The sequence below is a fragment of the Cricetulus griseus genome, chromosome 4 (assembly GCF_003668045.3).
Source record: "Cricetulus griseus strain 17A/GY chromosome 4, alternate assembly CriGri-PICRH-1.0, whole genome shotgun sequence".
Classification (NCBI taxonomy): domain Eukaryota; kingdom Metazoa; phylum Chordata; class Mammalia; order Rodentia; family Cricetidae; genus Cricetulus; species Cricetulus griseus.
In genome coordinates, this window is record NC_048597.1 from 90,647,689 (window position 1) to 90,659,420 (window position 11,732).

The 11,732-nt window shown below is 43.1% G+C and overlaps 1 protein-coding gene across 6 annotated transcripts in view; it reads left to right on the plus strand.

Moving 5' to 3' along the window:
- Chek2 (checkpoint kinase 2) overlaps positions 1–10,544 on the plus strand; it is a 35,514-nt gene extending 24,970 nt beyond the window's left edge. For 3 of the 6 annotated variants that reach the window (XM_027415912.2, XM_035443232.1, XM_027415913.2), the window contains 6 exons: positions 1,199–1,285; positions 2,324–2,487; positions 2,705–2,820; positions 3,993–4,078; positions 8,641–8,721; positions 10,318–10,542. In XM_027415912.2, the coding sequence (XP_027271713.1) occupies positions 1,199–1,285; positions 2,324–2,487; positions 2,705–2,820; positions 3,993–4,078; positions 8,641–8,721; positions 10,318–10,404 (621 nt within the window). In that variant the 3' untranslated portion in view covers positions 10,405–10,542. Of the gene's footprint in view, positions 1–1,198; positions 1,286–2,323; positions 2,488–2,704; positions 2,821–3,992; positions 4,079–8,640; positions 8,722–10,317 lie in introns of all 6 variants that reach the window. The other 3 variants (XM_027415909.2, XM_027415911.2, XM_027415914.2) reach the window with 2 other exon arrangements.
- The last annotated feature ends 1,188 nt before the right edge of the window (positions 10,545–11,732 follow it).

An 11,732-nucleotide genomic window follows, 5' to 3' on the forward strand; every position in this document is an offset into this window, starting at 1 on the left:
TAAATAAAAGACCCAGAGACTGATATTGGGGTTCAAGTGTCAGTCTGATGATCAGAGAAGCAAAGCAGCCAGACACTAGCTTTTTCCTCTACCTCAGACCAAAGGGGCGATCCTCAGACTGCTCCCAATTTAATTGCTCCTCAGATTCACTCAAACTGCTCTTCTCAGTTTGGCTAGAGACTAACTCTCAGACTGAATGCCTCTGCCTTTTATATCTCTCAAATACTGGGATTAAAGGTGTGAACCCTGATTCACTCTGGTAGCCCTGTATGGTCTTGGACTCAGATATCCATCTGTCTTTGTCTCCTAAGTCCTGGGATTAAAGGTGTGTATCACCACTGCCTGATCTCTATAGTTTGAGGTTGCTTTGCTTTCTGCTTTCGGGAAAGCTTTAGTAAATCATAAATATATAGTTGTCAGGCTTGGTGGCAAGTGCCTTTACCTGCTGAGCATAACAAAATATATTATTTTGATGGAATTCCTATGAAATGTTATCATTCATTTAAATTTTTATGGAAATAAACAACTTGCATGTCTCTTAGAGTGAGGGGATTTTTTGTTTTCTGGCATTGTGAAATGCAAGGTTATGCTTTTTTTTTTTTTTTTTTTTTTTTTTTTTTTTTTTTTTGAGACAGGATTTCTCTGTGGCTTTGGAGGCTATCCTGGAACTAGCTCTTGTAGACCAAGCTGGTCTTGAACTCACAGAGATCCGTCTGCCTTTGCCTCCCTCTGCTGGGATTAGAGGTTAAGGTTATCCTTTTTAACGATTTTCTGGTGCTGGGTCTAGTGGTGTATACCTTTAATCCCAGCACGCAGGAGGTGGACCTCTGAGTTCAAGGCCAGCCAGGGCTACACAGAGAAACCCTGTCTAAAGCCCTGGTCCAGTGCTGACTTTAAGGAGTGAGCTGACTTTTTTTTTTTTTTTTTTTTTTTTAATTTATTTATTTATACAGCGTTCTGTCTGCATGTATCACTGCAGGCCAGAAGAGGGCACCAGATCTCATTGTAGATTGTTGTGAGCCACCATGTGGTTTCTGGGAATTGAACTCAGGGCCTCTGGAAGAGCAGCTAGTGTTCTTAACCACTGAGTCCTATGAGTTGACACATAATACTTAACTCAGGCTAGGAGTTAGGTGTTGGTAACTGTCCTCATGTGTGTGTGGTATAAATCAATGGCCCTGCCTCTCTTTTTGTACAGTACCTTCATGAAAATGGGATTATACACCGGGACTTAAAGCCAGAAAATGTTCTCTTGTCATCTCAAGAAGAGGACTGCCTTATCAAGGTGAAAACTTTTCATCCTTTCTGTTGCTACTGCTGCATATTTCTGTTCAAAACTGTCTTTTAATCTCTTACATAAAAAAAAAATAGGACTATCAAAAGGTTGAGAATATGAACTATCCATACTTAACAGTTACTGCTGAGATCACAAAGTATTCCACCCATCTGTTGAGCACTTACTGAGTGCCAGTGTATGCAAGCTGCTTTTATGTGCCGAGGGAGGAAAGAGTCTCAATGGACCAGTGAGCCATAGATCCCACCTTTCCTTCTCAGCCTAGCCTCACTTTAGAATCTCCCGTTAAAATAACAATACAAAACCCAACAAGAAGACCCCAAGACATAAAACATGAGGGTGACAACAGGTGCCCCTGCCCCTTAAGCTTTTCTGATGTTCCATGGTGTAGTCAAATTTAAGAGTCTTGGGTTTAAGAAATATGTGTTAGTATTAGAGTCCTAATGTGTTTGTGTCAGGGGTTATGCAGTTTTTATAAGTTTATAATGATGATAGGTAAACCTGTCCCGGCTCGTGGGTCCGGTAATTTGTGTGTCTGAGGTGGACTAAGCATGAAAATAAATGGGCGAGAAAGAGAAGCCAGACCAAGCAGTGTCCTTGTCAAGGTCTAATTTTATTGATTATAAACAAGGAGTTTTTAAAGAGAAGGAAGTAAAGAAAGAGGAAGTGGAGGAGGAATGGATGTTAATTGCTCTCAGGCCAGGGCAGGTGTCCCGGAACCTAAGGGGTGGGGTGCTTGACTAATTGGCGGTTTAGCATGGAGGTCGCCAGGCTTCTTGTAAAGGAGGACTTTTTTATGTCTAACCAGGGCTGGCTCCTGACAGGTAAATTGGAAAAAACTTTGGTTCTCAGGTTCTTAGGCCCAGGGATTTTCTTTTAAGCAAAATTAAATGCTTTGCAAAGACATGAAATTATACACTTTGGGTTAATGGAGAGTGTCTGTATAATAGGTAATCCAGTTTCCATGGCTCTTGGGAATGATTGACTATGATTATGTTTGAATTTCATTTGTTCCATTTATAATTTTAGATCACTGATTTTGGACAGTCTAAGATTTTGGGGGAGACTTCCCTGATGAGAACTTTATGTGGTACGCCCACATACCTGGCACCTGAGGTCCTTGTCTCCAATGGGACTGCTGGGTACAGCCGTGCTGTGGACTGCTGGAGCTTAGGAGTTATTCTTTTCATCTGGTAGGAAACATTTTCTTTGCTTCACAATCTGGTTGGATGAGGTTGGGTGAAACTGTATCTGTGTCCGGGTAGAGAGCTTCTATTTGACTTAGGTCACTTTTAAATCGTTGATTCAAGGAAAAGCTGATTTTTCTTGATGCTGAAGAAGGCTGTGTATCCAAATGCCACTGAGAATGCCACTTGATCTTTTCCCCTTTCTTTCTCCACCAATATTAAGCCTAAGTGGGTATCCACCTTTCTCTGAGCATAAGACTCAAGTGTCACTGAAGGATCAGATCACCAGTGGAAAATACAACTTTATTCCTGAAGTCTGGACAGATATTTCAGAGAAGGGTATGGATACGAAAGGGTTACAGATGCGTGGTTTATTGAAATGTGGGTGTTCTGTTGGTGGGAGTTTCTTCTCAAGCTCTGTGTTGTTTTTCTCCTGTCTGTTTCATTCCATTGCTTTGCATCATTTGAAAGGAAGAGGATATTATTAAGAGCCTGGGCTTTGGAGCCTGAACTTACATTCTAGCTCTACTACTAATTAGTCTTGTGGCCTTGGGCAAGTTATTTAACTTTTTTGAGTCTCCATTTTCTTTATTTGTAAGCAGGTGATCAATAACTCTGACATCAAAGTTTTTTTTTTAAACATTTTTTAATGATTTATTTATTCTTATATTTTATGTGCATTGATGTTTTGCCTGCATGTGTGTCTGTGTGAGGGTGTCAGATCCCCTGGAATTGCAGTTACAGTTGTGAGCTGCCATGTGGGTGCTGGGAATTGAACCTCTGGAAGAGCAACCAGTGTTCTTAACTGCTGAGCCATAATCTCACCAACCTGACATCAAATGTTTTGTGTGAGGTTTACTATAACATTCACAAGGGCCTGCAAGTGTGCAAGATAACTTTACTAGCAAACATTCTCTTTGAGTAAGAAGAGTGTGAAAGTTTGATGTCATCGGTTACCTGTATTTTATAATTTAAAAGTACAACCTTGCAACTCTCCAGAAAAAAAGTAGATGAAAAGCAAGTGTCCAATAATATAACATAGGTGATTGTGTTAAATATCAGGGATTCAAGGAAGAATATTGCTGTGGCATGCAAGCCAGCCTTTGGTTGTTGTTGGCCTGTGGTGTTGGACTTTATTCTGGCATGCCTACAGGGAACCCCTCTCTGGTCTCTCACCATCAAGAAATGCAATGCAGAACTTGTACATTCTGAGTATCTCAGAACTGGGTAGAAGTTAAAATTAACCTGAACAGCAGCAAGAAAGGGAACAAGGGGCCAAAAGGTTGTAATGTCCCAGCAGGGAGAGATGGAGTACATCCTTATTCCCCAGGTCCCAATCTTCTGCATTCACAGAGAGGGAGGGCCTTGGAGGGCTCTCTCCACCAAATTAGCTGGCTTCATGCTGCTCTCCCCTCTGGTTGGTGGTCTGTAGTTCTGGCATAGGTTAATAATGCAGGTGGAATGTATTCATTATTCTCATTATTTTTTCCCCAATTCTCTTGCTGCCCTAGCTCTGGACCTTGTCAAGAAACTGTTGGTTGTGGACCCAAAGGCTAGGTTTACTACCGAAGAAGCCTTGAGGCATCCATGGCTACAGGTGGGTGTGTGAGGCAATGCATGTTTGCCTAAAGTTCAGGGGAGTTCTGAACTGAGTAAGTGAGGTGAAACTGAGGGCCACACACAGTCTGTATTGTTCGGTTCATTTATGTGTTTTCAATCAGGTTGTAGGTATAGTGTATGTGTAATTGTTCTCATTCATGTGGAGGAGGGAAAGAGGGAGAGCTGGGGGGAGGATGGCAGAGAGGGAGTGTGAATGAATATGTGTTTGTGTTTGGGGTTAGCTCTTTCCATGTAACTCATAGCTGCTGGATGAACAAGCTCACTTCTGGTTCCCTTTGGCTACCCTGGCATTTCAGTGTGGCTGTAATCCTCTAAGAGCTTGGTCTTCCTCAATGACCAGTTGTCTCTCTTTTTTTTCTTTTTTTTTAAATCCTCCTCTGCCATGTGGAGTGGGCTGGGCTGTGGTCCAGTCATTTTTCACCTTCAATCAAGAAAACTGGGGCAGGACCCAGGAAGGCAGTCTCCCTGGGGGAACCCAGTCACTTCCTGTGCCAGGTGGTTATGTTTTAAAGGGTCCCACTCTTATTCCTGGTGAGCTGGCATGCCCTTAGTGCTGTTTGTCACCTGCACCCTTTTAGTTTGCATGATGTCTGTGTTTGAACATCCCTGTTGCTGTGAGATTTTTGTGCCAAACTCATTCAAAGCTAGTGCGTCTGTGTCTCTGGGAGATTAATTGCTGGCTTGTAATTAATTAACCAGAGTACCCAGCATCTTTTCTGGTAGATGTGTGATTGTGCTGCTCAGCTTGGCCATACTTTTCTGTGAACTTCCTTATGGCCTCTGTTTCCTGTGAGGCTGGGTGACATCACCAGGTAGCTGGAGCTTTTTCATATGTGGTTTCTGTGATGTTCTTCTGGGACTCTGGAAGATTGTCCACTTTCTTTCTTGCAACCTTCCATACCTAAGTTTTGGTTAGACCATCTCAGGTTGAGAACAACAAATCCTTAAAAGATGGAGGGTGGCTGGGCCTGAGGGATGACTCACCAGGTCCAGCACCAAGCCTGAGGACCTGAGGTTGATCCCCAGTACCCACATGGTGGAAGGAGAGAACTGATTCCTGAAAGTTGTCTCCTGACTGCACACGCATGCACATAAGATGCATAAGCAAGAGATGCAATTAAGTATTTTTTTAAAAGGAGAAGGGTGGGAAAGAGGCGTGGAGGACAGATATATGTGTTTTGGATGTTGCGCTGGAAACATTCTCCTCGTAGAAGAAATCTGTCAGATATTTAGTGTCCCTAGACTACACAGATCTGAAAGCAGCAGGGGCCTTGGAGACAAGGAGTTTGGAAACAAAGGTGTTTTACATGTGGGGATTTAACTTTGATGAAAAAAGAGAAACCCATACCTTGGCTCCTTTCACATGCCTTAATAGGGCAGCTTCTGGGATCCAAATGGGGACAGACATACGGTGCTGGCTTTCTGTGTTAGCTTTGGGGAAAAAAAAAAAAAGGCTAGGGCTGGCCAGTATGGCCTAGCAACGGGGGTTTGTATTTGCCTGAGATGTATGAGTCAGTGTAGCCCGTTTTGTTTGTACTTCTTGTCTCAAAAGAAAGCTGTTGTTCACAAGCAAGAAAAGGTGCAGCTCAGCTCTGCCCCAATCCCATGTGAAGACACTTATTCTCAGCATTTTGCATGGAATAGCATGGTGGGCACTGGGTGAGAAGGGTGAGGGTGCAAATGTCTGTCTAAACATCTGCTCATGGTGGTAAACATGGACTTGGGGGAAATGTCTCATGGTTTTGGGGACTATGATTCCTTTTCTCTGTTTTGTCACTAGCTGCATCCAGTTGGGGGGATATTCTTCACACACTCTGTTTCACTTTTAATAAAATAGAAGAATCCTTCCTGCTTGACTTTGAGGGATATTGTAACTTAATATTTTTGGATGTAGACTTCTGACAGATTTACAGGTAAATTTTGCCATTTGTGCCAATGTTGAGATCTCTTTTCATCTTACTGTTTTTTTGTTTTTGTTTTTTGTGTTTTTGGAGACAGGGTGTCTCTGTATTGCTTTGGAGGTTGTTCTGGCACTCGCACTGGAGATCAGGTTGGCCTCAAACTCACAGAGAGATCCGCCTGCCTCTGCCTCTGAGTGCTGGGATTAAAGACGTGCGCCACCAACGCCCAGCTTCATCTTACTGTTGACTGATAGCTTGTGAATATGGTGCACATAACCTCAGGTCATTCTGGCCACACCAAACAATGTCTAGGAGGAAGACGTTTGTCTAAATTAGCTGTCTGTTACTGTAACACACTGTGTGAGAGAAATCAACTTATAAACAGGAAAGGTTTATTTTGGCTAAATTTTGTGAGAAAAGAGAGGAAGAAGTCCTGGAGAGATGGCTCAATGAATGAGGTGTATGTATGTATGAGGATGTGAGAGATTGGGGGTACAGACTCCCCTGATATGAACAACAAGAGATTATTTTCTTAAATAACGTGGTAGGTGAGGACTAACATCCAAGGTTGTCCTCTGACCTCCACATATATGCTATAGCATTCCTGGAGAAGATCTTTTAAGATTTGTTTTGATTATGTGTATATGTGAGTGCCAGTGTGACTGCCACACAGATTTTAGAAAAAGGAAGGGGAGGAGGTCCAAAGTTTTCTTCTAGGGTGTCTTCCAATAATAAACTTCTTTCCAGTGGCCTGTAAGCATGAGTTTTCCGACATTCTTGAACCCCAAATAAACACACAGACACTAATTATGAAACTTTTGGCCAATGACTAGGGCTTCTTTTCTTTCTCTCTTTCTCTCTCTCTGTCTCTCTTTCTCTCTCTTTCCTTCTCTCTCTTTTTCTTTTCTTTTTTCTTTTTCTTTTTTTTTTTCGAGACAGGGTTTCTCGCTGTAGCTTTGGAAGCTGTCCTGGAACTTGCACTTGGCTCTGTAGACCAGGATGGCTTCGAACTCAAAATCCACCTGTCTCTATCTCCCGAGTGCTGGGACTAAAGGTGTGCGCCACCACTGCCCGGCTGACTAGGGCTTCTTATTGGCTAGCTCTGTCTTAATTATTAATCCATTTCTATTAATCTAAGTATTTCCATGTGGTCTTGTCTTACCAGAGAGCATCTGGCAAGTCCTACCTTCCTGGTCTCACATGGCGTCTGCTGTCTGTCTACGCTTCTCATAATTCTTGTCTCCTAGCCCTGCCTATACTTCTTGCCTCATTAGCCATGGTTTTTTATTCATCAACCAGTAAGAGAAATATATATACAGAAGACATCCCCATCAGTGGCCTCTGCCTCTCAAGGCTCCATATCCTTCAGCAGTGTCCTTGTTGGGGGCCAAGCATTTAATATATGGGACTTGGGAGTGCCTATCTAAGTCACAGGGTATTAGTTTTATTTGCTCATACATTGATTGCTTCAGGGCACAGGTAATGAGTTGAGTCTCTGTTAGGAGCCATGATCTACAGAGAGTGCCACACATATGGTTATAGAGGCAGGCGCACTTCCGGGATGATTTTGCATTAGATCCTCAGGCCATGGAGAATATGTATATGACGTTGGTGCTGTTGTGACAGGCACTCTGAGAGCCACTTTAGAGTGACCAGCAGGACAGGGATAGCAGCAGGTGCTGCTTCCTGTTAGTAGATAGAGAGGGACTCATTATTTGTCCTTTGACTGCTCATGTTGGAATCCTTCCCTCCTGGATGCCGTGGCAGAGATAGAAAAATGCGGTGAAAAAGTACACAGGCTTTGAAATGTGGGTCTATATGCTATGTGTGCCGCCACTTCTGTCCTAGTTTGCTCTCTCTGTTCCTGTGATAATCACTGACTAAACCAATTTAGAGAGGAAAGAGTTTTATTTCATTTTACACTTCCACATCACAGTCCGTCACTGAGGGAATCAGGGCAGGAACTCCAGACAAGATCCTAAAGAGAGGAACTGAAGCAGAGACTGTAGAGGAGTGCTGTTTACTTGTGTGCTCTCTGTGCCTGCCTGCCTGCCTTCCTTCCTTCTTTCCTTCCTTCCTTCTTTCTTTGTTTTTTTTTTTTGGGGGGGGGTGGTGATTTGAGACAGGGTTTCTCTGTAGCTCTGGCAGTCCTGGAACTCCCTCTGTAGACCAGACTGGCTTCAAACTCAACAGAGATCTGCCTGACTCTGCCTCCCAAGAGAGAGCCCCAGTGAGCCCTTCCTCTTCCTTATAAGGGGTCCTGTCCTCACACCTGAAGCCACACCCTAAGGCCATTACCTCAATTCTATAGGGTAGAACAAGATTTCACTACATTCTGTGATGACGTGACTCGAGGTGGCACACTGTCAACTTTGGGGTTAGGGTTAGTTCTGAACCATTGCTGGGGGTTTAGGCTCTCTGGTCAACTGAGAACCCATGACCATTGGGTTTGATTCAGCCAATTCTGAATGAGCACTGACTGTTCTGAGAAGGCAGTCATGGTCCCTTCATTAGGAGACCTCAGCAAATGCTTGAGGTTTGCTGTCAGGATGACAGCCTTGAGCATTTCCCTGTCACTCTAATAGCTTGCTTCTCCTGTGCAACCTGTCTGTGCTTTTTGATTTTGATCTCTTCACAGGATGAGTACATGAAGAAAAAATTTCAGGATCTGCTGGCTCAGGAAAAGAATTTGATGGCCCTCTCCCCGATTCCTGCCCAGGTATTTCGATGACTGTACTAGAATTAAATTTTGATGAGCAAGTCTGATGCCTGAAGATTCTTTGCATTGGCAGGTGCTCAGTGACAGGCTTGGTGACCCACACATAAAATCTCAGCACTTAGGAGGCTGTGACAGGGCATTGAATCCCAACAGAGGCAGGAGGATTGGGAGTCATGTGCCAGCTTGGTCTACATAGTTCGACTCTACCCTGCAAGTATGGTCCAGCAGATACTTATTTTCTACTTGTTGGCCATACTTGGAATTGAACCTGAGACCTTATGCTGTTTAGGCAGGCCCTCCAGCCTGAGCCAGTGTTTCTAGTCTTTGTTTTGATATGTCCCTGCAACCATGGGAGATTTAATAACGCAGAGGGTGTTGAACAAATTGGAGCAGTAGATATAGAGCTTGTCAATCCAAAGTTCTTTTGCATGGCAAGATGGAATACCCTGTTGGAGGCACAATTTAAAATTTTTGGAGAATGTAAAACTTAGGCAAGTAGTCTACGATGGTTTTCTCTTTTAAAATGCTTTTTTTTTTTTGGTTAGTGAGTAAAATAACGGGTGTTGTGGTGATTTCTTGATGGCAATTTTATTCTTTTAAAGTTCTTTGTAAGTATGAACTAGTGTGTTTGTTTACTCCTGTCCTGTTTCGTTTTTGGTCAATGATCTTGCTCTTTTTTCCTCATTGTTCTTTCTTGATTTTACAAATAGGGGAATAAACTTAGCAGAAAAGATTGTTGTTCCTATGAAACAGCAAAACTTGAGACTGTGAAGGAGATTAGGTCCCTTGCACACACTGTGCTGAGGTTTGAATCAGGACCTTAGTGTATGGCGAGAACCCTTTAATACTGAGCACAACCAGATGGTGTCAGAAGACAGTAACCGAGAGAAGCTGTTGATACTGCCTGCTGTCCATGTTCATATGTTCTTCAGCTTATAGTGTGATCATGGCCTGAGGGACTCATCTTAATTTGGAGGCATCTTAAATAAAAAAATTCCTTCACTAATGTCACTCTGTGACACAATAGAGTGTGTGAGCTCCCCTGGTATGCTTAAGCCTGTGCTTGGCTGGGAGCTCTGACTGCCTTAAATCATGCCTCACCTAGAATTTTGCTAGACAGGGGAAAGATCCAAATTTGAACTTTCTTTCATATCACTGTAAGGCAAAACAAAACAAAATGCAAACAACAACAAACAGAAAAACTACATACTTTAGTGGTTAGAAATCACCAGGCAGGGCCGGGCGTTGGTGGCGCACGCCTTTAATCCCAGCACTCGGGAGGCAGAAGCAGGCGGATCTCTGAGTTCGAGGCCAGCCTGGTCTCCAGAGAGAGTGCCAGGATAGGCTCCAAAGCTACACAGAGAAACCCTGTCTCGAAAAAAAAAAAAAGAAAAAAAAAAAAAGAAAGAAATCACCAGGCAGAGTAGATGAGCATCTTGATTCCAGAGGTGTGTTGAGAGGATTCAGTTGTCATGACGGCTCTTGATTCTTGGTCCTCACCATTTCCTGTGAAATATCCCTATTTTACTGCTATTAGGAGTTTTGATAGAAGCCATGCTTTTCTTTTGAATACTTCTCTCTTTGCTTTATTTCCAGCCTTCTAGTCGAAAGCGGCCCCTGGAACAGGAAGTGGAGGGTGCTGAGAGCACAAAGCGCCTGGCCATGTGTGATGCACTGGTTTGAACATAAATGAAATGTACTTTCAGCCGGTGGTGGAGGTGGTGGTGGCGGTGGCACACGCCTTTAACCCCCTAGCACTTGGGAGGTTGAGGCAGGTGGATCTCTGTGAGTTCAAGACCAGCCTGGTCTACAGAGTGAGTTCCAGGACAATCAGGGCTGTTACACAGAGAAACCCTGTCTCGAAAAACAAAAAAACAAAAAGAAGAAGAAGAAGAAAAAGAAATGTGCTTTCTTTCACACTGCTATTGTCTTTTCTTCCTTGAAGTGTTTTTTTTTAAGGATATATATATATATATATATATATATATATATATATGTATATATTTTAAATGTAGTCTGTATTTTAATGATGGGAACAGTTGCTTTTCCATTACTGATACACAATTAAAAACCTTGTGGAAATTGGCCTCTGGACTTATACTTTATGAATAGCAATTTAGATGAATACCTTTCTTTATCTTAAAAAAAAATGTTAGGGGGAGCTGTGTAGAGAGATGGTTTAGTGGTTAAGAGCACTCTTGAAGCTGGGTTTGGTGGTGGACACCTTTAATCCCAGCACTCAGGAGGCAGAGGCAGGCTGATGTGTGAGTTCCAGGCCAGCCTGGTCTACAGATCGAGTTCCAGGATAGCTTGAGCTATTACACAGAGAAACTCTGTCTCAAAAAAACAAACAAACAAACAACAACAACAACAAAAGAGCACTCCTGTAGAGGACTGAAGTTCAGTTCTCAGCCCCCATGTAACTACAGTTCCAGGGGATCTGATGTCCTCTTTTGGTCTCTGTGGACACCCACACACATTTTCACGCACACAGACACACATAAACATTAAAAAAAAATATTCTAAAAACAATGTTCGAAGTTGTTGTGTGCCTTTCATCTGGATCTTCATGTTTCTGTTGTCACCAGTCTGGCTTCTCAGGATATCACTCTGGTTTTAGTTTGTCCAAGCTAAATACAAATTCTAAAGGTCCCTTAGGATGTGTCAATCCCACAAGGTAGTAGTGGTGCACATTTCTGAGTTTGAAGCCATCCTGGTCTACAGAGCAAATTTTAGGACAATCAGGGCTACCCAGAGAAAACCCCCCTTTCTCTTTCTGCACCCCCCCCCCCCCACATACACACCCTGAGTCTCATAGAAAGAAAAGGACATGATGATGTTGGGTTGGGTGATTTGTAGTGGCTGGCTGCCAAGGAACCCACTGTTCCTTGTGGTGGCATGCATGTTGCTCCTTGTGTTGTGGTCCAGTCCGTAATTCATATCCTTAAGTCTGATGGCTTTTCACACTCTGTAATCAATCCCAGACAGCCTGAGCTCTATAGTGAGACTTG